The sequence below is a fragment of the Carcharhinus amblyrhynchos genome, chromosome 5, assembly GCF_965287045.1.
Source record: "Carcharhinus amblyrhynchos chromosome 5, sCarAmb.v2.hapA, whole genome shotgun sequence".
NCBI classification, from domain to species: Eukaryota; Metazoa; Chordata; class Chondrichthyes; order Carcharhiniformes; family Carcharhinidae; genus Carcharhinus; species Carcharhinus amblyrhynchos.
Genome location: NC_137328.1, coordinates 104,292,825 through 104,319,637, shown reverse-complemented (window position 1 = coordinate 104,319,637; position 26,813 = coordinate 104,292,825). Strand labels below are relative to the sequence as shown.

Sequence of the window (26,813 nt, the reverse complement as noted above, 5' to 3'; positions counted from 1 at the left end):
TGAGGAGGGTAGCATGAGCTTTCAGAGCACTGTTCCTTCATCAGATGAGTAGAGGTAGGTTCATAAACACGGCGCATAAATAGGGAAAAGACACATACAGGGTAGGCTGCCTTGGAGAATGCTTACCCAAAGTAAGCTTTCTCTAAGGCGTAAGCATTCTCCAGGGCAGCCTTCAAGGCACATGACAATGCAGAATCGCCAAGCAGAAACTGATAGCCATGTTCGGCACACATGAGGATGGTTTCAACCGGGACCTTGAGTTCATGGCACACTACTTGTAACCCCCACCGTACTGCCTGGGTTTGCAAAATCCTATAAACTGCCCTGTCTTGAGATGTTTCACACCTCTTTAACCTGTAAATTATCCCTCTCTCCATGCACACTATTTGTACTTGTAAAGACTTGGTTCTGTGTGAAGACTAACATTCCAACTATTCTTCACATTCCAATCTGTAATTATCTTGCAATTTGTCTTTGCCTATACATGCTATGTTTGTGAACCTACTTCCACTCACCTGATGAAGGAGTAAGAACTGTGAACTTCGTGATTCCAAGTAAACCTGTTGGACTTTAACCTGGTATTAAACTTCTTACTGTCCCTTAACAATACCAGGGATATCCCCATTGTAGGCCCAGAATTGGAATTTTACATTCTACTCCAGAATGGATCTCAGCAGTGCCTTGAGTAATCTCATTATTGCATCCTATGGAGGGTAATCTGCCCCTTGGATTGTGCACCCTCAGATCATTTTACTTTTATTCTGACACTACTGTCACCTAGGACTGAAGCCCGTTGATTTGATTTATTAATGTCACACGTATTAACATAGTGAAAAGTATTGTTTCTTACGTGCTATACAGATAAAGCATACCATTCACAGAGAAGGAAACAAAAGAGTGCAGAATGCAGTGTTACAGTCATAGCTAGGGTGCAGAGAAAGATCAACTTAATGCAAGGTAAGCCCATTCAAAAGTCTGTCCGCAGCAGGGAAGAAGCTATTCTTGAGTCGGTTAGTACGTGACCTCAGACTTTTGCGCCAGGCACTATTGCACCCAGGAGTACCCCCCACCTGTTTCCCAGCAATGGAAAACCTCCCCTGATTAAGTCGGAATCATAGAGTCATAGAAACCCTACAGTGCAGAAGAAGGTCATTTGGCCCATTGAGTCTGCACTGACCACAATCCCATCCAAGCCCAACCCCCATATCCCTACAAATTTTACTGCTAATCCCTCTAATCTACGCATCTCAGGACATTAGGGGGCAATTTTTTAGCCTGGCCAATCAACGTAACCTGCATATCTTTGGGCTGTGGGAGGAAACCGGAGGAAACCCACCCAGACACGAGAATGTGCAAACTCTACACAGACAGTGACCCAAGCCGGGAATCGAACCCAGGTCCCTGGAGCTGTGAAGTAGCAGCGCTAACCACTGTGCTACCGTGCTACCTCGGAGAGGCAGAAGAGATGTGGTGTTCCCAGCCACTGGTGGCGGTGTGTCAGTTAGGCTCATTAATGAGCCAGTGGCACCTGTTACCTCTGACCCCACTGCAATTTAGTGGTAGTTCTGGGGTTAAGTAGAGGTTCCACAGGTCGCCTGTGCTTTTGGAAGGCTGCCCGGCAGAACCTGTTGGGTTTGCCACCTGGTTTTGGGGGTATGGGGTGGTGGGGTGTTCTGTGTGATGTGCCCTCACTATCAGCACTTTGTGCTTAATCGAGTGGCCTGGCTTCAGCAGAGGTGGGGAATCTGTAAGCTATATGGCTTGAGCTAACCATACTGGGTGTGCAGTCTGCAGGTGAGTAACGGTGGGAGCTGTGGTGGCATGAGGGCAGAGTGACTGTTAATTGCTTAAACATCCTTACAGGTTAGAACGGTGAAAAAGCTCAACATTGGACATATTAATGTAAGAATGCAATTTGCCATGGGAACTTTTAATGAGTTTAAGCATTGAAGCTTCTACTTGGTCAGTTGAGACCCATCAAAGTGGTGTCCGAACAGTTTTACCTCGTTCGATTGTTGCAGAGAAATGATTGAATTTTTTAAAAAATTGAATAAATGAGTATGCTTTGCAATCTGCTTTCACAACAAGGCAGCTTATCAGAATAACAGTTCAATGCTCTCCGGTGCCATTGAAATAAGTCGGGGGGATTGGGAAGGAGGTGGTGGTGTGGTCAGAGGATTTATGGAAGGGTAGCAGGTGATCAAATGAGTTATGGGAAGTGTTGGGCAGTTGAATCATAGGGGGTGGTTAGAGCAGGTTATGGGGGGGGGCGGTTGTGATGGGGTGATCCAGCCTCCACCCCAATTCCTCCCACCAGCCTGAAAACTGAGGCTGGGTGCGAAAAGGCAGTTAGGTGGTTTTTAATTGGCCAGTTAAGAACCTTAGTTGTGGCGAGGACAGGGTGCTGGCCTAAGCCTCACCTTTTCCACTATAAAGTTCTGGAGCAGTCAGGGTATGCGAGAGTTCAGTGAGAAGGCCAGCTGCAGAATTTTACAGCCATCCTCTGCCTACAAACCTGCAGGTTTTATTCAGTAAAGGAATCAGCATTGTCGGATAAGGCGGGGAAAAGGAGCTGAGGATCAGTAGTGATCTCAATGGCAGAACAGACTTGATGGGCCAAATAGCTTATTTTTCGTGTGTCTTATGGGAGCATTAAATCCTACTAATTAAGCTTGCAATAGCATAAACATCCATCCCTCCCTTTGTGTTCAGGTGGATGTGGATAGAAGTAAATTTTCACCTGGCTCAAGCCAGGCGACATCAACCTGGTGCCTGACAGAACCAGCAGGAAGTTACGTGTTGCTTTTCATTGTTATTTTGCCTTGAATTTAAAAAGACAGTGCACAACATAACCCTCACATGTGATACATCCTTGCATTTGTAGCACTTTCTGGACAAAATGTGACTGTCTACCATAAATGAATTAACTAATAATACTGGGCATGGATTTTGGTGCATGCCTCTTTCAGGTTGGTACTTTTTAATGCCTGGCATACCAATGTTTCACTGGCAGGTCATCTGGTATTTACCATGGGCCAGAAATGAATGGTTACAATACCACCACCAAATCCAAGGAATGTTGTGTGATGGAGTGAAATGACGTGACATGTATATTATTCAGTGTTTAATTACACAACGTGATGCATGTCGCAGTAAAGATTAAGTTTGGACATGTGGAAAAGTGCTGTTTTTAAAATTCATATTGTGCTGTTTCTTATATTGTTATATTCCATGAGTTTGCAATCTTGAGAATAATTCTTACTGCCCGAGGTGGGGGCAACGTAAGGTGTGCCACAAGGCATTCAACTGGGATAAATGTCTACCTTTATCAGCAAGTCTCCTCATGATTGTTTTCTGGATAATGTAAGTGAAATTTGGCCTTGCTATTGACTGAAGAGATATTTTTATTTCTCATCCTTAATGTATTTCATGGCATTCCTTTCTTCCGGAATCAGCAGAGTGGCCACTGCTCCACACGTTCAGTGGCAGGAGGGATGCATATCATTTTGAGTTAGTGAACAAAAAAAGCACTCTTGGGTGTGTTTTACACTCCAGGAGACAACTGGCATAATGTCTAAATTCTTTGATAATTGGGATCATTTGACTGTCTTGTGGGTAGGCAGTGGGGAATGGTGCTTGCAGGCTGATGGCCAGCATTTGTTTGCAGGTCATGGTTTGGGCACTTCTGCAGTATTACACTGATATTTTAATGTGGTTGTTAAGCAGTTTGGAAGTCCATTGAAGCAGAAAATGCCAGATATAATTCAGAAGTTGGGGCCATGGGTTTTTGACTCTTATTGAATTCCGCTGTGCACATTTTAAAAACTTTTTGGTTCAGCATTTCCTTGATACTAATAGAGGACAGATGCATCCAGACGTTTGTACACAAAACTCCTTTGTGATTTCCCTGTGGTGTAACCTACATCAATACAGACACGAGTGTGACTTCAGCCTGATGGCTGCCCTTGTGCGTGTCTGCAATTTCAGTGTAACTGGACCCTTGTATTATTGCTTACAACTGCAGTCAATAATTGGGCAAATTGAAAGGTTTTTTTGGTGATTATAGCTTGAATATGCTTTGCCATCAACCTGTGGAGAAAATTGGTGCTGATTTCTGAATAATACTTTTTTTTTTCAAGTAAAGAAAATAAATGTATGGTATTAAATTCTAAAAGTAGCACATATGCAACAGAATATCTCATTCCTTGTTTTGAGTTCAGCAGTCATCCAAAGGAGATTTTTGGGTTTGTTTTTAAACAAATTAGAAAACTTAGATTGAAGATAGAGGAATACTTGGGGGTCAGCGATCATTTTATCATAAGTTTTAGGTGATTTATGGAGAAGGACAAGGAACAGTCCAGAGTAAGCAAAACTAACCGGGGAAATCTGGATCTGGATGAACACTTGGCATATCATAACATCCAGGGCTATGGGCTAAGTGCTGGCAGATGGGGTTAGGTGGGATTGAGGTGTTTCTAATGTTTTGACTCGATGGGCCAAAGAGCCTCATCTGTGCTGTATGATTCTAAAAATGGGTGTAAAGTTAAACTCAGCAACTGCATAGAACCCCTACACTGCAGAAAGTGGCCATCCAGCTCATTTAGTCTGCACCAACTCTCCAAAAGAGCATTCCACCTAGGTCAACCCAGCTGCCCTATCCCAGTAATCCCACACATTTATCGTAGAATCCATACAGTGCAGAAGGATGCCATTTGGCCCATCGAGTCTGCACCAACTCTCTGTATCCTGCCCAGGCCCAACCCCCATCCTATCCCTGAAAAACCATGCATTTATCCGGCTAATTCCCCCTAACCTACACATCAATTTAGCGTAGGTAATCTAACTAACTTGCACATTTTTAGACTGAGAGGAAACCTACACAGACATGGGGAGAACATGCAAGCCACACACAGTTACCCGAGGTCAGAACTGAACCCAGGTCGCTGGCGCTGTGATGCAGCAGTGCAAACCACTGCGCCACCATGCAGTCAATTTAACCATGGTGGTGGGGAGCTCTTAGGAAAAAAAGACAAAATTAGCTGTCATTTGTCTAAATGTAGGTTATTTAAGGAAAACCAGCACGGATTTGATAAGGGAAAACTGTGTTTGGCGAACTGGCTGGAGTTTCCTTTTGATGAGGGAATAGGGAGCTTGATGGGAATAGGGTAATGCTATTGATGTGACCTACATGGATTTTGAAAAGGCATTTGATCATGTGCTGGAAAACAGGCTTGTGGGCAAAATTAAAGAGAACTGTAGCATCAAGGACATGAGATTGGTTTAGCGACAGAAAATAAACAGATGTGGTTGTTTATCCTGCTGCAGAAAAGTTACCGTTTTCCAGGATTTGGCTTCGGAACCCTCACTGATCCTGGTGCGATATGACTTAAATCTTGGTGCGTGGGACACAATTTCAGAATTTGTGGATGAGCCAGAAGTTGGAAGCTTTGTGAGCTGTGCGGAGGATATTGTAAAATTTCTGAAGGATGTAGACAGGTTGGTGAAATGGGAGGAGAAGGAACAGACCAAATCTAATGCAGTTTCATTTTGAGATTTGCGTTGATGGGAAGAATGCAAAGAGGTAATATAAAATGAAAGGTACAATTCTAAAAGGGATGCAGGCGTGGGGGAACTTGGGTACACATATATGCATATATATGGGGCGGCAAGGTGGCCACAATAGTTAGCACTGTTGTCTCTCAGTGACCCAGGTTTGATTCCCAGCTCGGGTCACTGAGAGACCCGAGTCTGCACGTTCTCCCCATGTCTGCATGGGTTTCCTTTGGATGCTCCGGTTTCCTCCCACAATCCAAACGACGTACTAGTTAGGTGCATTGGCCATGCTAATTTCTCCCTCAGTGTACCCGAACAGGCATCGGAGTGTGGCAACTGGGGAATTTCACAGTAATTTCATTGCAGTGCGAATGTAAGCCTATTCGTGACAATAGTATTTTTTTTAAAAATCATCGAAGGTGGGAGGGCAGATTGAGGAAGTGGTTAATAAAGCGTACAGCATTTTAGGCTTTATTAATAGGCACAGTAAGAAATGTCACATAACCAGGCTAAAGTCCAACAGGTTTATTTAGAATCACGAGGTTTCGGAGGGCTGCCCCTTCATCAAGTGAGTGGGTTTTCGATAGAGGCATGGCTTACAAAAGCAAGGTGGTTAAACTTGTATCAAACGCTGGTTCAGCCTCAGCTGGAGTATTGTGTCCAGTTCCAGGATCACATTTTAGAAAGTATGCGAAGGCATTCGAGAGAGTGTAGAAAAAGTTAATGAGAATGGCCCTGGCAATGATTCAGTTATGTAGCTAGATTGGAGAAGTTGAGGTGTTTTCCTTGGAGCAGACAAGGTTGAAGGGTGATTTGATGAGGGTGTTCAAAATTACTAAGGGTCTGAATAGAGGACATAGAGAAAATTGTTCCTATTAGCGAAAAGATGGATAATGAGGGGGCACCGATTCAAGATAATTGGCAAAGGAAGCAATAGTGGGATGAGGAAAAATGTCTTGATGGCAGTTGGTTTGGAGCTGGAATATGATGCCTCAGACTGGTGGAAAAAGAAACAACTGAGACATTCAAGAGGGATTACTTGTAAACATGTAGATGTTTTATGCAACAAGCCTAATAAATTTTGAAATCTATTTGGTCAAATTTAACCATAGCTGTAAGCTTATGATTGACTAATTCAAATGTACGTGGGGAACTGCCAGAGTTGCCACCAAATTCAGTATGCCTTTGATTTGATTTATTGTTGTACATGTATTAACATACAGTGAAAAGTATTGTTTCTTGCGCGCTATATAGACAAAACATACCATTCATAGAGAGGAAAATGAGTGAAGAATGTAGTGTTACAGTTATAGCTAGGGTATAGAGGACGATCAACTTGATGCAAGATAAGTCCATTCAAATGTCGAACAGCAGCAGGGAAGAAGATGTTCTTGAATCTGTTGGTGCATGACCTCAAACTTTTATATCTTTCTCCCCGACAGAAGAAGGTGGAAGAGAGCATGTCTGGAGTGCATGAGGTTCTTAATTATGCTGGCTGCTTTGCCTAGGCAGCGGGAAGTGTAGACAGAGTCAGTAGGTGGGAAGCTGGTTTGTGTGATGGATTGGGCTTCGTTCACAACCTTTTGTAGTTCCTTGCAGTCTTGGGCAGAGCAGGAACTATGCCAACGTGTGATATGAGCAGAAAAAATGCTTTCTATGGTGCATCTGTAAAAGTTGGTGAGACTTGTAGCTGACATGCTAAATTTCCTTAGTCATCTGAGAACGTAGAGGCGTTGGTGGGCTTTCTTAACTATAGTGTCAGCATGGGATCATTAACACAACTGTTCACTGTGGCAAATACCCTCCCATATAATAATACAAAAGCAAAATACTGTGGATGCTGGAATCTGAAACACACAATGCTGGAAAATCTCAAGGTCTGACACCATCTGTGGAGAGAGAATAGAGCCAACGTTTTAAGTCTGGATGACTCTTCATCAGAGCTAAAGACAAACCTAGTTCATGACAAATAGAACAGGATGAGATTTATATTATAAGGGTGACAAGGATAATTGACTAAGATGTCACACACACAAGGACAAAGGGAATGTTGAGTGTTGAGAATGATGCTAATAGTATGTATTAAGAGATCAGAATGTGTAAAAAGGAGAATAAAGGTGCAGAGAATCAAAGGACAACCTGAGGAAGGTGGCAGATGGCCTTAGTGAGATGGGCCCATATAATGTCCTGTTTCCTCTTGCCTCCTTATACAATGACTGCTCCAATTGAGAGGAACAATGACGCCAAACAATTAGCAACAGCACAGCAAACTATGCAAATGGAGGGAAATATGTAAAACTCGGTCAAGGATCAGCCATGATCTCATTGAACGACAGAAGAGGCTAGAGGGGCTATAAGGCCTATTCTTGGCACTGAGTTCCTGAGCACAATGAGAGTTGGGAAGAGGGTGAAAACTATTGCAACTAATAATAGGAACTTTTTTAACCTACTGTTTTTTGAAACTGCCCGTGGTAAAGACCTAATGGATGGTTGATGTGCGACTTGTGATGTAAGGCATCAGTGTCGACTGAAATGTTTGAAAGAAACATGGCCTATTTTGATAAGTTCCTGAAGGTCATACTGCTGTATGAAGGAAAGGTTCATCAGTGACTAAATTACCATTGACTGTATAGAAGAGTTGCCATAGTTTGATGAAGAGATGTTACTCCAGGGGTATCTTTTTAGTTTTGAGTTTTATTCATGGATTGGACACTTGTATAACATTTCTAATAAAAGTGTAAATAAAAAAAAGGCTTGGAAAGTCTTTATTTGCCAAATGTCAATCATCTATTCATCCTGCAAGGTTATGACCAATGTCTATGTGGTGATACTAGCTTCACATAGTTGTTGCCAAGCAGTGTCATCAGGTGAAGAAGCTAATCTCAATGGTTAGCACTGCTGCCTCATAGCTCCAGGACCTGGGTTTCATTCCTGGCTTGGGTCGCTGTCTATGTGGAGTTTGCATGTTCTCTTCGTGTCTGTGTGGATTTCTTCCAGGTGCTCCAGTTTCCTCCCACAGTCTGGAAGATATGCTATAGTTAAGTGCACTGACCCTAACAGGCGCCAGAGTGTGGAAACTAGGGGGATTTCACAATAACTTCATTGCAGCGTTAATGAGAGCCCTACTTCTGATTAACACAATATTAAAGTTTATTTATTAATGGGAAACTTGAAAGCAGCGAATCCTTACTGTTTAACCAAAACCTTCATGCAGTATTCTTATGTCTTTTTTTGTTTCCCTTTCAGTTTGACCACATCTTGTACCCACCATCCTTTCCGTTTCGCAAATCCAGCAATCCTGATGTGTCCTGTGGTACGGGCAAGACCTTGAAATTTAAAAGACAGCTAAGTGAAGATGTGAAGTACTTGAGAAGAGGCAGTTTGGGGGGAGCTTTGACCGGTATGTGAAAATAACTAAGTCTTTTAAACTCCCATGGTATTTTAAGCTGCTTAATGTGGTAATCTATTTGTTAGATTTTGAATTTTGCAAAGAGTAGAAATTGGTTTTCTGTTTGTTTTTGCTTGTATGTCAGTATCTTTTCCAAGAATCTACTGTAAAGGTTTATTTTAATGCTAATCAAATGTGTTGATAATCTTTACCCAGAAGTTTCATGAGTTTATTTCACTGAAGTGGAATGTTTGCCTGTTTTTGTAGAATTCAATACACATGCTTTCATTTATCCATTTAGTTTAACACAATGGTGTTCAGTTTGCAGCAAGATTTAAACACCAGGCTTGCAATTATCATTGTTCGTTCCTCAGGATAGGCAACTATTTTGTGTAAACCTTTTGAAAATTTATTGTGTTATTTCTTAAACATAGTAGTGAATTAATAAGATACCTTTTGTGCATATAAAAATATGCAAAATTTTTAACAAGGATTAGTGTAAATATTTATTATGGAATTTTGTATGCATACTGGAATGCATATTATGGATGTATAATGATTTGAAAGCTTCTCAATATAACTTTGTACCCAGCTGTGAATATTCAATGATTAAAAAAAAATCAGAGGGATGTGCCTTTCTTCTTTAATTCTTCTGGAATTTCCAAGCTTAAAGATGAAGTTACTATATTTTATGACATATTAATAGATAGTGACTTGCCTTGTTCCTTTCTCATCAACTTGATGGACATAAGAAATAGGAGCAGGAGTAGGCCATCTAGCCCTTCGAGCCTGCCCCGCCATTCAGTAAGATCATGGCTGATCTGACGTGGCTCAGTCCCACTTTCCCGCCTTCTCCCCATAACCCTTAATTCCCTTGCCTATCAAAAACCTATCTACCCGCGTCTTAAAATGGAATGGAATCTTTCTGTAGATATTGGAAACTATCATACTTCATGAGAAAAGAATTAAATAATAATTTGTGGTATTTTATTGATGAGGATATTTTGTAAAAATTTGCCAGATTACTGAGCTGCTTAAAAAAACACTGCAGAAGGAGGCCATTCAGTCCATCGAGTCTGCATTGACTCTTCAACAGGGCATCCCAGCCAGGCGCTATTCCCTTGGCCCCAAATATTTTCCCTGCCAATCCCCCTAATTTACGCATCTTGAGACACTACGAGGCAATCTAGCATAGCCAATCCATTTGGACTGCGGGAGGAAACTGGAATACCTGGAGGAAACCCATGCAGACATGAGGAGAGGGTGCAGACTCCACACAGACAGGCACCCAAGGCTGGAATTGAATTGGGGTCCCTGGTGCCGTGAGGCAGCAGTCTAACCACTGTGTCATCATGCTGCCCCAGATTTTAAAAAAAAAGTTGCTAAGCTATCATTCTGAACAGAAAGGTACTGAATAACTATCATCAGCTGACGGTAACCTGTCAGAAATAAATTAATAATATTACTGGGTATGACCGGGATTCTGTGATTGGCTGATCTCACTGAAATGTTGCTGAAAAAGCTTTAGCCAGCTTTAGTCAGGAGGCTGGGCGTGTTCTAGTGCAGTGCCCCTCAACAAGGGATCTCTGACATTACCTGCCAGAGCAATGAATAGTGAGGCTCTTTACCCAACTAGACTCAAGAATGCTCACCAAGACGCGCAGAGTCCTAAGCAGGAAATACAAAGAAGGAATATGAATTAGATTGAAACCATATTGAGAAATTGAAATTATGGGATTAAGGGCGAGAGAAAAACTGACAGAAGAAGTAGAATGAAAACTCAAATTTAAATCTTTAATATTTTTAAAATCTCTAATAATTTTCTTCTGAAGAGATTGCTTGTATATGTACTTTCCATTTAAACATAATCTGGGTAAAATTATCTCCATTTCTAATCACACTCTTTGCTTTTGAATTTTCTTCATACATTTTACTTTATTTCCCTCTCTCAACCAATTTTCTTTCCTTTCCTCCACCCTTCAAGCTGCTGATGATTTGCTGAGGTACTGTTTGGCAGAGTTCAGTTGTCTTATGGTACCGCCACCAAATTGGCATTCTGTATGTGTGTGGCTATATTGCCATTGGGTTAATTCATGTTCACACAGGGGACACTGGTTGGCTTGAACTTTACCTAACTGCGGTGAGATCAGTTGAGTGTGCCTGCCTATGGCTATCGAGTTAACTCCTGGTCTGTGTCAAGTTATGATGTGGAGATGCGGGCATTGGACTGGGGTGGACACAGTAAGAAGTCTCTCAACACCAGGTTAAAGTCCAACAGGTGATGAAGGAGCAGCGCTCTGAAAGCTCGTGATTCCAAATAAACCAGTGCTCCAAAGGCTCATGATTCCAAATAAACGTGTTGGACTTTAACCTGGTATTGTGAGACTTCTTACTGTGTCAAGTTAGTAGAACTTGAGCACGCCGGTTATATACAGGTTAACCATTGCACTGGTTTATTACCTGTGTGGCTGGAGATAATTATCTGTACACATCATCAACCTGCTCCTTAAAACCTTTGTTCAGCATCTCGTTTGCTTCATTAGAAACCAATATTTTGATGGCATGTATCCTCAAACTTCATCTTCAGATCATATCAGATACACATCGTGGAGTACCAGCAACTACGCATTCATATTGTTTGGTTTCTACTTGTACTTCACGCGTGTACAAACAACACCTGTTTGCTATTTATATATTAAGAAAATCTTGTCCTCTGTTACTTAAAGGATTTGAAACAAATATTCAGACTCAGCCTGAAAAGTGCTTGACCTGTTTTTCAGAGAAATCTGTAATGCTTGTTTAGATTGACTACAGTCAAATCTTATTTTTTAAAACCTCAGGAAAATATCTTCTTCCACCGGCTTCTATACCGACATCATGGCAACAGACAATGGAGACAACAAATCTTGTTCGCATGCACAGCCAAACATTGGGTCAGTCAGCTCCTTCCCTCACTGCCAGTTTGGTAAGTACATTCCTTCTAACGTGTCTGTGTGTGTGTGTGTGTATTTGAAAAATGTAGCAAAGTTATTCATTGATAGTATAAAGAAAATGATGTGTAACATTAATAGCTACTCCATTTATTTTATTTCATATCTGTTCTTTTCCTTTCTTCCCCCCTCCCACCCCAACACTTCCATCCCAATCTTCTTGGATCTTTATTCATCAAAGTGGCGAGCAGTTGCTAAAAAGAAATTCCACTTGTATGTAAGATCTACATGTCTATTTTTGGACCTCACAGGAAAAGAGGTTGGAGCTTTGTACAGATTGCGTCAGTGTGAACTTGCAGATACGAATGTTGCCACTGTTCGCATGCCGCTTTGCTCTCCACCAATGTGGAGAATATTTAACACTAGCCATTAGGTGAAGAAACTTTTAAATTACATACATCACATGCTGAGGTTTGCAAAAATAAAACACTAATGCACACACTTTTGAGTCTCCAGATAGCTGATGTTGGACTAGTTAGTGATCTTGAACTACAAAATACTTAACTTACAAAGTACTTAAAAGAATAGACAGGGTAGATGCAAGTAAGATGTTTCCTTTGGTTGGGGAATTTAGAACTGGGATGGGTGCAATTTCAAAATAAAGAGGATGCCACTTAAGACTGCGATGAGGAGAAATTTATTTACACAGGATTGTGAATCTTTGGAATTCTTTACCCCAGTGGGATGTGGAAGCTCAGTCATTGAGTATCTTCAAAGCAGAGACTGATCGATTTCTGATTAACAATAACATAAAGGGTTATGGGGATAGTGGGTGTAAAAGACATTGAAGTGCCCGTTCTGCCGTGATCATATTGACTGGCAGAACAGACTCGATGGGCTGAATGGCCTACCCTTGTTCCTATGTTTCCTACCAAAATAATTGAATTTTATGAAAGGTGCCACTCTTAGGGACCTGGATCTAGATGCTGAGAAGTGTGAAAGGCGCAGCTACCTCACAGCAAATATTCAGTAGCAAGAAGGCACCATTGAAGTCTGTTTCTTTGGGCCATATGCAGTTTAATGCACATACTTCACAGTCCTTTTTCTTTTCTCCTTTTAACCTGAGATTTAAAAACACAAAATGTAAAATGAGACACATTTATTGTTGCTATTTCTCTCAACGGACACTTTCCCAACTTCAATCCATCTTTAAGTTCCTGAATGTTAATGATCACAGGCCAAGTTAGAAGCATTTCTTCTCCTCAGTTTCAGTTAAGGCTTATTAATTTTGAACTCTGTCAGTTCCCTGCTGATAAATTCCAAATTAAATTACCTGCTTAGAATTACCTGCTGTCTGTCGCTTACTGCCCTGGCCTTGGGCAGGGTGGATTCAGAAAATAACCTGAAATTGACCGTAACTAGTGAACTAAAAGACAAGGGCCAGAAAGCTCTCAAATAGAGTGCTTCACAAATGGAATGGACTGCTGACTGGCAGAAGCTAACTCTGCAACAAATAGTGAAAGAATTGAATGGAAGAGAGGGGAAGAAAACTGGCAGGCTGCTCACAGCAGAGAATTTATTTACATCCCATGAAATTAACCTTTGAGAAAATCTGAAAGGATTAACAATCTAACGTAGATCTGATCCCTGCCTTCAGAGTGAGATACAAATTAAACTTGTATTGCTCAGTTCCACATTCCCGCCCTCTCCCCATAACCCTTAATCTCCTCTCTTATCAAAAACCCATCAACCCACGTCTTAAAAATATTTAGCGAGGTAGCCTCCACCACTTCAACGGGCAGAGAATTCCAGAGATTCACCACCCTTTGAGTGAAGAAGTTCCTCCTCAACTCCGTTCTAAACCGCCCCCCCTTTATCTTGAGGCTGTGCCCCCTAGTCCTACTGTCCTTTCTGAGCGGGAAGACTCTCTCCACCTCTATCCTATCCATCCCATTCATCATCTTATACGTCTCAATGAGATCTCCCCTCATTCTTCTAAACTCTAACGAGTACAAGCCTAGTTTATTCAGCCTCTCCTCATAGCTCAATCCCCTCAACTCCGGTATCAGCCTAGTAAACCTCCTCTGCACTCCCTCCAAGGCCGATGTAGTTCCTATTTTCTTGAAAATAGGAGCTACATCGGCAAGCCTCCAATCCTCCGGAACCTCTCCCGTCTCCATCGTTGATGCAAAGATCATCACCAGGGGCTCTGCAATCACTTCCCTCACCTCCCACAGTAACCTGGGGTACATCCCATCCGGTCCCAACGACTTACCTATCTTGATAGAATTTTAAAGTTCCAACACATCCTCTTTCTTAATATCCACATACTCAAACTTTTCAGTCTGCCGCAAACCTGTAGTACAACCTCCCAGATCATTTTCCACTGTGAGTACCAAGGCAAAGATCAGCCATGATCTTATTGAATGGTGGGGCAGGCTCGAAGGGCCAGATGGCCTACTCCTGCTCCTATTTCTTATGTTCTTATGTTCAAAACTGCCCTAGTATTATAAATTCATTATGGGTTAATTGGATTTAATATGTCTTTGCTTTAATGAAAAATGAATGAAAATGATCCAAGTTTGGATTTTCCATTGTTGAGAAAACCATTGAGGGGTTTGTTGGCTATTTACCGAAGCCCCTCAGCGCCGCCCCCCCCCCCCCCGCCCGCTTCCGTGTCCCCTCCCTCTCGCATTTCCTGAATCTTCCTCTACTTCAGATATTTATACTAATGAACTCCATTGCAAACAATTCCTCAAGCCAGAGAAAACGGGCTTTAGCTACTCAATCGATTGGATCTCTTCACAATTTTACAAAAACTCTGAAATTTCCTCTTGGTTTTCTCTTTTCCAGTGGTACATCCAATAGATCATTGGTATCAGCCCAGCCAACTTCTTCTCAAAACTCGATAACTTAATTGTCCTTTCCATGACTTGTGCAAAACTGTCAATGATTGTGGCTTAACAAATATGCAAATTTATCAATCCCTCTTTTGTCTTGTAATGTCTTCTCCTATTTATAAAATTCAGAATGGTTATGCCTAGAATATTACACTAACACGACTAATTCCTAGCTTTGAGTGAAAACTCCATCACGTTTGGATACAGCCTTGAGTCAACACTCCATCACACGCAGATGTGTGTATACATACATATACTTACACTTCACATATATGTACATACACTTAGCTGTCGAAGGAGCAGTGCTCTGAAAGGTTATGATTTCAAATAAACCTGTTTGACTATAATTTGGTGTCATGTGGCACCTCATCTTTATATACATAGATATACTATAATTCTTTATGCCTAAAATTGTGATCGTTGGTGGCTTTTTACTGCCAACTTGGCTAGATTACGATGTATTGTAACTAGAGGCAAATTAAGCTGCCTTGGTAATAACAGAGGTACATTTCAAAAATAATTTTCCTTCCCCTCCTTTTCTTGTCCCTTCCTTCCCTCCCTCTCTCCATTCTATACTGTATAAATAATCGTACAAGTATGGACACTGAGTTCTGGCATTTGGCGTTTTTAATTTAATAAACGGTGCCATGTTTTCATTTTTAATTCAGTAATAGTTAATGTTCAATATTTGTTAAAGTTTTTGTTAACAGTTGGTGAGACAATGTGCAAAGTTTCACTGACCAAAGCATTGGCAATAAGCAGCTGACCAGGAAAGCCATCACCCATGTAAAGTTCACATTACTGCAGAGAGCAAGCCTGTTGAAGCAAATTACTAGAAATACTGAATTCAGAACATTTGCTCAGAGGGTGGGGTTTTCTAGTCCTGCCAGTGAGTGGCATCGTTGTAGGCGGGGGACATGGACATTTGGAGAGCAGTCAAAAGTCAATTGACTGTTGGGCCATTCTACAAATTTACCTGTCCTGCCCGTGACAATGTCTGTATAGTGCTCAAGAAACAATACTTTTCACTGTATGTTAATACATGTGACAATAATAGATCAAATCAAAAATCAAAGTCTGCTGCTGTTCTGATGAGTTCTCTGAAATAATTTTCAGCGCTTTTCCTCTCTCCACAGATGTTGCCAAACTTGCTGAGCATTTCCAGCATTTCGTTTTGATTTCAGATTTCCATCATCTGCAGCATTTTGCTTTATTTGCAGTGCATGTTTTGCCTGATGCCTGATTTTAGAAACCTTAAAACACAATGGCTACCAAAAATCCTAACTGTGGTGTTTTTTCAGAAGCATGCTAAGAATTTGATGCTAAGTATTTCATGTCTCCAACAAGATTTCAATGTATTCAAAATGGACAATGGGAGGCTTGGGTAGATGTTGATGCACAATTGTTGAAGCAGGAAGTGTGAAAATATATTCATGTTTAACAATATTTTTGTGTAACCATTTGGATCATTTTCCATCGTCTGCTTTTTTTTTAAATTCATGGCATGTGGACGACACTGGCTGGGCTGGCATTTATTGCCCATCCCAAATTGCTTCAGAGGGAATTAAAAGTCAATCACGTTGCTATGGACCTTGGATTTGATTTATTATTATCACATGTATTGGTATATAGTAAAAAGTATTGTTTCTTGTGCGCTGTACAGACAAAGCATACCATACATAGAGAAGGAAAGGAGAAAGTGCAGAATGTAGTGTTAGAGTCATATCTGGATCTGGAGTCACATATAGGCCAGACCAGGTAAGGATGGCAGATTTCCTTCCCTAAAGGACATTAGTGAACCAGATGGGCTTTTACGACATTGGCTTCATGGTCATCAATAGACTTTGAATTCCAGATTCTTACTGAATTCAAATTTCACCATCTGCCTTGGTGAGATTTGAACCCGGGTTATCATATGTTGCCCTGGGTCTCTGAATTACTAGTTTAGTGATAATACCAGAATACTGCCTTCCCTTGAACTCTGTTGAAACCCTACCAGTTGTGATTTGCCTTCTGTTGTAGGCTTGTCTTTGCTCTACACCTCAAGTGTCACTTAAAGCATTGATGGAAAAATTAGAAAGAGTGAAAGTCCAGTTCAGCTCACATTCACCTGCCATCACACTTTATTTTAGAATTAGCTTTCAGAACTTGCTTAACTTTTTACTGCTGTTTGAAATACTACAAAATATTCTCATTCCTACCATTTGCTATGAAAACAGGGGAAGGGGCGGGGGGGTGGGGTGTCTGTGGGGCGACAGTAGGATAAAACGTTGGAATTTTCTGACTTGGAAGTATATAGCCAGGTGAAGCCTTCCATTGTTTGCTGGAGCAGACGAGTGAAGGAGCAGAGAGAGAGAGCTAAGATTTTACCTGTTAAAAACCTGTTTAAAATAAGTTTAAAGCACTTTGTTCTTTGTAGAACTGTTTAAAGCATTTATTTATTGTATTTACTGCTTTAAGAATTCTGAGGGAGTGGTTAGAAGGCAGTTGTGGGCCATCAGCTTTAAATCAGCGCCAGGTTTAAAAGGAGGCCTGCTGTAGACAGCGGGCAGCGTCGGAGCGGGCAGTGGAGTGAGAGGGAAGCAGAGTGAGCTATTAGGGCTTAATATCAAAAAGGGCTTGAAGGAAAAAAGGCCAGGTGAGTTCGTTTGAAAAACAAGGAAAAAGAAAATTTTTTTTTCAAAACTACTACAGTGAATAATGGAGGGGCATGTGATGTGTTGTTTCTGTATGATGTGGGAACTGGTGGACTCCAGGGTCCATCCCAGTGACCATGTCTGCAGTAAGTGCAGGTTGCTGGAGGAGCTCCAGCTCAAGGTGGATGAGCTGGCCTCTGAGCTACGGACACTGAGGCTCATCAGGGGGAGAGAGGGTGCCATTGTCAGTGGGGTGCAAGAGACATCCACCCCCCCCCCCAGACTGGCTAACTCTAAGGGTCAGGAACAAGAGGGGGCTGCTGGGAGGAGGAAGGGGGCTGAGGAGCGGAGGAAGGAGGGTGGGGAGCGGAGGCCTCAGCCTCTTAATCTGCATAACAGGTTTGAGGTTCTTGCTTCCAGTCTGGAAGAGGAGGAGGCATGTGAGGTTGGTGAGCAAACTGCACACGGTACAGTGATGCAGCAGGACATAGGCAAAGAGAAGGGGAAAAGGAACGTAGTAGTGATTGGGGATAGTGGGGTGAAGGGTATTGACACTGTCCTTTGTCGCAATGACAAAGTGCACAGAAGGGTGTGTTGTCTGCCTGGTGCTCGGGTCCGGGATGTCGCAGCTGGGCTGCAGAGGAACCTGGAGTGGGAGGGTGAGAATCCGGTCGTTGTGGTACATGTGGGTGCCGGCGACGTAAGCAAAATGCGGACTGAGGATCTGGGGAGGGAGTATGAAAAGCTGGGTATGGAATTAAAAAGTAGAACCGAAAAGGTGGTCATCTCTGGGCTACTGCCTGAACCGAGTGCAGACGGGCATAAGGTTGACAGGATTAAGGAAGTGAATGGGTGGCTCAGGGATTGGTGTGGGAGGAATGGGTTTGAATTTATGGGGCATTGGCACCAGTATTGGGGTAGGTGGGACCTGTTCGGGCGGGATGGGGTTGGTCTGAACCGTGCTGGGACCAGAGTGCTGGCGAATCGAGTAAAGAGGACTGTAGACAGGGCTTTAAACTAATTGGGGGGGGGAGGGTGCGAGGGTAGGTGACGTTACAAGGTCTAAAGTTAAGGATAGGGTACAGGTAAGGGAAGAGGCCAAGGATGTCCCAATAATAGAGGGAGTAGGGGGCGTGAGTATGGTTGGTGGCGTTACGGCAAATAGGGTCCAGGTGAAGGCTGGGATGAAAGCGCTTTATCTGAATGCACGAAGCATTCGGAATAAAGTGGATGAGCTGGTGGCGCAGATCGACACAAATGGATACGATCTGGTGGCCATTACAGAGACTTGGCTGCAATGTGACAGGGACTGGGAGCTGAATGTACAGGGCTATCAAGTGTTTAGGAAGGATAGGCAGGAGGGTAAAGGGGGGGCGTAGCTCTGTTGATTAAGGATAGCATCAAGGTGGTAGCAAGGGATGATATTGGAGCCAAGGAGCAGAAAGTGGAATCGTTGTGGGTGGAGATTAGGAACAGCAAAGGGAGGAAGACGCTGGTGGGTGTCGTCTATAGGCCCCCGAATAATGATCTGGAGGTGGGGCGGGCTGTTAACGTGCAAATAAGTGCGGCGTGCAGGAATGGGACGGCCGTAGTTATGGGGGATTTCAATCTGCATATTGATTGGTCGACCCATGTTGGACGCGGTGGGCTCGAGGAGGAGTTCTTGGAATGCTGCCGGGATAGTTTCCTGGAACAGTGCGTGTTGGAGCCGACAAGGGAGAGAGCTATCTTGGATCTCGTGCTATTTAATGAGGCGGGTAGAATTAGGGACCTTGCGGTGAAGGATTCTCTTGGGGAGAGTGATCATTGTATGGTGGAGTTTCTGGTGCAGATGGAGGAGGAGAAAGTGGGTTCCCGGACACGCATACTTTGTTTGAATAGAGGGGAGTACGGTAGGATGAGAGAAGAATTGGCGAATGTTGACTGGGGGAGCGCGTTGGAGGGAGGGTCTGCTGAGGAGCAGTGGAGGATCTTTAAGGAGATCTTTCTTGGTGCTCAGTGGAAATTTATTCCGATGGTCAAAAAGGACAGTAGGAGGAGAGGTAATAAGCCGTGGATAACGAAGGAGGTGAAGGAAAGTGTTAAATTAAAAGCGGAGGAATTTAGAGTAGCTAAGAGTAGTGGGCGAGAAGAGGATTGGGAGAGGTTTAAATGTCAACAAAGATTGACGAAGAAGTTGATAAAGAAGGGTAGGAGAAACTATGAAGCTGGGCTAGCGCTTAATATAAAAAAGGATAGCAAGAGTTTTTATAAATATATAAAAAGGAAGAGGCTGGCTAGGGTGAACATTGGTCCTTTAGAGGATGAGAAAGGGGACCTAGTGGTAGGGGATGGGGATATGGCTAAGGTATTGAATAACATTTTTGTTTCTGTCTTCACGGAGGAGGACGTGAATAATTTGCCGGGTGTTAGTGATGGAAAGGTGGTAGGACTGGAGGGTCTTAATGACATTACTGTTACTAGAGAGGCGGTGCTCGACAGACTGGAGGGGCTGATTGTGGACAAGTCCCCAGGACCGGATGGAATGCATCCGAGGGTTCTGAAAGAACTGGCGGAGGTGATAGTGGATGCCTTGGTGGTTATTTTCCAGACGTCGCTGGATTCCGGGGAAATGCCGGAAGATTGGAAAACAGCTAATGTTACGCCGTTGTTTAAGAAGGGTGCCAGGCAAAAGGCGGGGAATTATAGGCCGGTTAGTTTAACGTCTGTGGTAGGTAAAATGTTAGAATCCGTCATTAAGGAGGAAATTGTGAGGCATCTTGAAGGCAATTGCTTGATAGAGCGGACGCAGCACAGTTTCGTTAAGGGGAAGTCGTGTCTGACAAATTTATTGGAGTTCTATGAGGATGTGTCTAGGGCGGTGGATAGAGGAGAGCCGGTGGATGTGGTCTTTCTGGATTTTCAGAAGGCGTTTGACAAAGTACCTCACAAGAGGTTATTGCAGAAGGTCGAGGGACATGGAGTTGGGGGTAGGGTGTTAGCGTGGATAGAGGATTGGTTGTCAAATAGGAGGCAGAGAGTGGGGGTCAACGGGTGCTATTCGGATTGGCGGATGGTGACTAGTGGAGTGCCCCAGGGGTCGGTGCTGGGGCCTCAGCTTTTTACCATTTATATAGATGATCTGGAGGAGGGAACCGAGTGTAGGGTGTCGAAATTTGCTGATGACACCAAGATTGGGGAAACGGCAAATTGTGCGGAGGGTGTGGAGAGTCTGCAGAAGGACCTAGATAGGCTGGGCGAATGGGCCAGGAAATGGCAAATGGAATTTAATGTTGGCAAGTGTGAGGTGGTCCACTTTGGTAGGAAGAATGGTAGGAAGGACTATTACTTACGTGGCGAAAAACTGCAGCAGGCGACGGTGCAGAGGGACCTTGGGGTCCTTGTGCGTGAGTCGCAAAAACCCAACTTGCAGGTGCAGCAGGTGGTCAGGAAGGCGAATGGGATGCTGGCCTTCATAGTGAGGGGGATTGAATATAAAAGTAGGGAGGTCTTACTGCAGCTGTATAGGGCATTGGTGAGGCTGCAGCTGGAGTACTGTGTGCAGTTTTGGGCGCCGCACCTGCGCAAAGATATTTTGGCCTTGGAGGGAGTGCAGAGGAGGTTTACTAGGCTGATACCGGAGTTGAGGGGGTTGAGCTATGAGGAGAGGCTGAATAAACTAGGCTTGTACTCGTTAGAGTTTAGAAGAATGAGGGGAGATCTCATTGAGATGTATAAGATGATGAATGGGATGGATAGGATAGAGGTGGAGAGACTCTTCCCGCTCAAAAAAGACAGTAGGACTAGGGGGCACAGCCTCAAGATAAAGGGGGGCGGTTTAGAACGGAGTTGAGGAGGAACTTCTTCACTCAAAGGGTGGTGAATCTCTGGAATTCTCTGCCCGTTGAAGTGGTGGAGGCTGCCTCGCTAAATATTTTTAAGACGCGGGTTGATGGGTTTTTGGTAAGAGAGGGGATTAAGGGTTATGGGGAGAGGGCGGGAAGGTGGAACTGAGCCACGACAGATCAGCCATGATCTTATTGAATGGTGGGGCAGGCTCGAAGGGCTGGATGGCCTACTCCTGCTCCTATTTCTTATGTTCTTATCACTGTTGCTGGGTCAAAATCCTGCAGCTCCCTCCCTAACCTGCATCTGCATCACAGGAACTGCAGCGGTTCAAGAAGTCAGCTCACCATCACCACCTTGAGGGCAATTGGGGGTAGACAATAAATGCTGGCTAGCCAGCGCTGCCCCCAGTCCCAGGAATGGAAATAAAACCGTGAAGAATACTTTGGTTGGCATTTTAACCATGGCGCATCATTCAGTAGATGGAACAGGAAGCCTCCTCTCTTGTTCTGTGCTGGATCCCACGTGATTACAATTAAAATGTAATGTGTTAGGGGAGTGAATGGGAGACCAGCATGATTATGCAGCGGGGGAAGCTTTTCATTGGTGTAACCCACTGGCAGGCTAGGACAAACCGGGAGGCTTTTTATCACTGCCTGAGCTTACTCCATTGCCATTAATGCAAGACTTACTGAGGGCACAGATTTTTTTCATAAACACCTGAAGAGCAATGTCATTACTGTGCAAGCAGGCCCTCCTCAGGATGTTGGCTAGCAGAGGGGTTAGGTGGCACAGTGGTTGGCACTGCTGCCTCATAGCAGGGACCCAGGTTCAATTCTGGCCCTGGGTATCTGTGTGGAGTTTGCACCTTCCCCCATGTCTGCATAGGTTATCTCCAGGTGCTCCAGTTTCCGCCTTCAGTCCAAAGATGTGCAGGTTAGGTGGATTAGAGAGATAAATATGAAGGGTTACAGGGATAGGACTCGGGGGAGATGTTCTGTTGGAGAGTCAGTGCAGACTTGATGTGCCAAATGATTTTCTTCTGCGCTGTTGGGATTCTGTGATGATGATGAGAGTTTCAAAGTTTAAGTTTCATTTGTAAATATTTTACATTATTTTCGTGTATGCTTCATTATTTGTTGAGGTGAGCTTAGTCAGAGCATTAAATGTATTGAGCTGCCTCACAGTTGTTACGTTTTGATAGTTACATGGGACTTGGGACATTTCTTTTATTGTGATGTTGTGTATTAAATGTTCACATTGGTGCCCAATGTTGTTCTCATCACTCTGTAGGACATGGCTGAACTCCCTGGCCCTCCCTCCCCTCCGCACTGTAATGGACATTGACTGAGGTCATACTCATTGGGGATAATTGAAATTTTGTAGGTGAATGTAAAACCCTGTAAGGACACTCGTTATCATCATCAAATCCCTACAGTGCAGAAGGAAGTCATTCGTCATATCAAGTCTGCATTGACTGTCCAACAGATAATCTTATCCCAGTCCTTTCCCTGTAACCCCATATATTTGTCCCTCTAATCCACCTAACCGACACGAAGGGCCAATTTACCATGGCTAACCCACCTAACCTGCACATCTTTGGACTATGGGCGGAAACCTGAGCACCTAGGGAAAACTCATGCAGATACGGTGGGAATGTGCAATCACCCAAGGCCAGAATTGAACCCAGGTCCCTGTGGCTGTGAGGCTAACTGCTGTGTCACCTAACCGTAGTGCTGCCTACCCAGTCTGCCAACCAACATCCAGAAGTGGACCCATGCTTGTACAGTAATGACATTGCTCTTTAGTTCCCTCTTTTTAACCATGCCTAATTGTTTCTACCACAGTCACGATGCCAGGCCTTTACTACACTCCTCCGTGTCCTGCCCCAACTCCACATGCATACTTCCCCTACCCCACCGCCTTGACGGTTCTGAGTCTCCGTGTAAATTGTCATTTTCCTGCTCCCCTCCCTTGTGTCTCGGAATTCAACAATGAGAACTGCTGACCTCTGGCACAGCTGCTTAAAACCAATTGTTGAAATGAGCATAAACCAGGTGTCATGAGATTATCACAATGTAAGTACAAAAGGTTTTCATGTAAGGAGTATTGATGGCAAGAAAATGTATTCCAAGTACATAAGAGCCAAGTACATAGGATCCCTCCATAAGATAACATGAGGCCCAGTCTGTCATTAGCACGTCACTGAACTAATCTGATTTTGAACCTGCCATCAGGAATGTGTCTCTCTAAACAATTAGTTCAGAAGATGGAACTTTGCATACAATGAACATGAAAATTGGGAACTGGAAAAGTGGGAACTGGTTGAGGGGGCAGGAGATGAGAATGTGTTTGGAGCATTTTAATCTTTAATCATGGATCTCTGGGTGCCCTTACTGTGCCCAGGAGAGGAAGCTAGTTTATACTGTAATGGGAAGTCAGCAATTTTAAACCGACAAAACAAATAACATGTTACTGATGTGGCAAAACAAATTAAAATTGACGATTGAAACGAAATGTAGCTTTCTTTAAAAGAAATGGTGCTGACAGCACAGGCAAAAACCTGTTAATTAAATTGCATAGCACAAGAATGATTGTTCTTTCGTATGGAAGTACATACCTCTGTCAGTAGTGTTCATGTTTAATTATTAGTGTCACAGGTAGGCTTACATTAACACAGTAACGAAGCCACTGTGAAAACCACCTAGTTGCCACACTCTGGTGCCTGTTTAGGTACACTGAGGGAGAATTTAGCGTGGCCAGTGCACCTAACCAGCACACGTCTCAGACTGTGGGAGGAAACCTTAGCACCCAGAGGAAACCCATGCAGACACGGGGAGAATGTGTAGACTGCGCACAGACAGTGACCCAAGGGATCCCTGGCTCTGAGAGGCAGCAGTGCTAACTACTGTGTCACCACACCAGTGTTTGTAGCTTAGAATTGTTAAAGGATTGTAATGCAGTGAGTTGTCAGGCACAGAGAATGTAAGTACCCAGTAAAAATTAACCATGATATGGCAAAGCACTTCATTGAACTTTCAGTGAAGTCGCTTCTAATGCGATGTGGGATGAGTTTGAACATTGAACAGGCTTCTCTTCTCAACCTGTAATTGAGACGATGTTGCTTTGATTAACAGTGCAAAAATGGAGTGTGTGCACGTGTATATTTGATGCACAGCTGGTGGTAAACCATCCAGGTATTCTTCAGCACAGAAGACATTGTGTGTTGAAAGAATATATACCATCTTTAAGAAATTGGAAATATATCTTCAGCCTTTTGGGGCTGAAAAGTTTGTGATAATTGCTGTATCAAGTTAATTTCAATATCTAGTAAAAAGGTTGAAATCTCCTGTCCTGTGTGCACTTTGTGTGATCCAAGTTTTACACTCACATTGATCTCTTACCACTCTCTGTAGATTGCCCTGGGAGAGAGACTGGTGAATAATAACATTTAAAATGCATTGCTGAATTCTGATTTGAGAATATATTACAAAAGGTCCTGCAGTCAGCTCTTGTCACATTTACGCACGTGGAGTTGAAACTAATGAGGGATTGCCCACTTTAATTATTCATTCCTCCACTGTTCTCTTTCTATATGTTTTCTAAAGCTGCATACCATTGCTTGTTCAATAAGGATTAAATGAATGATGTGTTTAAGGCAGAAACACACAGATATATTATCCTTCCACGGGGCTACAAAATATATGTTGTGATTTTCCAATGTGTTGGGTCAGCCATTCTTCATTTTTAAAATGCCCTAAAGCTTTTCAAATCTGTGGTATTTTTGGACATCAGTGCATGACTTGGTTAAAGAACAATCAGCTGCACTGCCATGATGAATGGATAAAGCTAGCACTTCTTAATCTAATTAATCTCTATTATTTCAGTGTGAGCAAATTCTGATCACCAACTAGAAATTTTTCAGCTTTTCTGTGAATTTTTAATTGACATGATAAATAACAGCAAAATATTTGTATAGTCTCTAGATACCAGAGTAAATTGCCATAACTAATGTGACTGCTTCATAATTAACTTCTGGAAAGGAAATGCTGTGATAATGCTAGTTTATTTCAGTTAAGTCTGGCGTGGCAAAGCTTTGACTCTACTCTAACATTGCTGATTTCAGATGCTAGAAATGCTATGGAGCTGGTTAACTGTCAGTGGGTGATGGACTATTGAGATTTTAACTGGTGAACCTTATTTATTTGAACAAGCTGCTGACTGACTTGGCATCCAGAAGGGGTTACAGCATTGCAGAGATTTGTAATCAGATGGCTTTCGAGGGACGTGGGATAAACGTGGGCAATTGAGGCTGGCAGTGTTATTTTAAAAAAGGGCAGCGTGGACAAGTTGGGCTGAAGGGCCTGTTTCCATGCTGTAAACCTCTATGAAACTCTGTAGCCTCAAGTTCAGGGACCTGGATTCATTTCCAGCCTCAGGTGACTGCCTGTGTGGAGTTTGCACATGTATGCATGAGTTTCCCCTCAGTCCAAAGATGTGCAGGTTAAGTTAATTGGCCATTTAGTGTTGGGGGACCAGCAAATTAAATATGTGGGGTTACAGGGAAAGGGCCTGGGTGGGATTGTTGTCACGCCAGCTAAATGGCCTCCTTCTGCACTGTAGGAATGCTATGATTTTGATTCTATAAACTGCAGTTTCTCTTAGTCCCAGAAAGCACAGTTTAAAAATTTATCTTGAATCCTACTTCTGTGCACCTGGTAGCAAAGTCATAGCACTGTTTTCACTTGGCCAGGAGTTGTAAATGGGGCCCGGGGCCGCTGGTGGTGTTGGAGCCTGAGCTGCATATTTGAAGGAGGATTGGGGTTGGTATTGGATGGCTTCAGTTGCCGCCTGCTTCGAAAAGTAGGTTAGGATTTACGATAGCTGGGCCCTGAAGAGACATCGCTGAGTAAACAGACAGATTGACTTTAGCTTCCTATCTTCCCAGGCTGTGTCAGAGAACAAAGAAAATTATAGCACAGGAAAAGCTCTCCAAGCCTGCACTGATCATACTGCCCGTCTAAACTAAAACTCTCTACCCTTCCAGGGACCATATCCTTCTATTCCCATCCTATTCATTTATTTGTCAAGATGTCCCTTAAAAGTCACTCGGATCTGCTCCCTCTACCTCCCCCGGCAACGAGTTCCAGGTACCCATCGCCCTCTTTTTAAAAAAAAGTACATCTACATATACATACATATCATTGAGCAAATTAATTTCTCATGTTGTCACCCTGGTTTTATATGATCTTTGACAAGATCTAAGTGTCTTGAATTTTACATTACTGTAAAGCAGTCATTACTCTAGGAATAATAGATGGCTGTAGCCTGTCTTGATTTCTATATTGAAATACGACCATATGAGGGAACGTGTTCCCCTGACATGTCATAACCTCTGTTATAAAAACAAAAAATGTTGGATATACTCAGCAAGTCTGGCAGCATCAGTGGACAGAGAAACACAGTTAACATTCTGGGTCCATTGACCATTCTACAAAACGGTTGTGATGTCCATGTCATTTGTATGCAACTATGTATTGCCACTGGTTATTTCCATAAAGTTTACAAAAGTGGATACATT

The 26,813-nt window shown here is 43.1% G+C and overlaps 1 protein-coding gene across 4 annotated transcripts in view; it reads left to right on the top strand.

Annotated features, from left to right (window-relative positions):
• LOC145343260 (microtubule-associated serine/threonine-protein kinase 4-like) overlaps window positions 1–26,813 on the top strand; it is a 445,947-nt gene that overhangs the window by 117,753 nt on the left and 301,381 nt on the right. For all 4 annotated transcript variants that reach the window (XM_080189364.1, XM_080189367.1, XM_080189366.1 and 1 more), the window contains exons 2-3: window positions 8,800–8,953; window positions 11,782–11,906. In XM_080189364.1, the coding sequence (XP_080045490.1) occupies window positions 8,800–8,953; window positions 11,782–11,906 (279 nt within the window). The remainder of the gene's footprint in view (window positions 1–8,799; window positions 8,954–11,781; window positions 11,907–26,813) is intronic.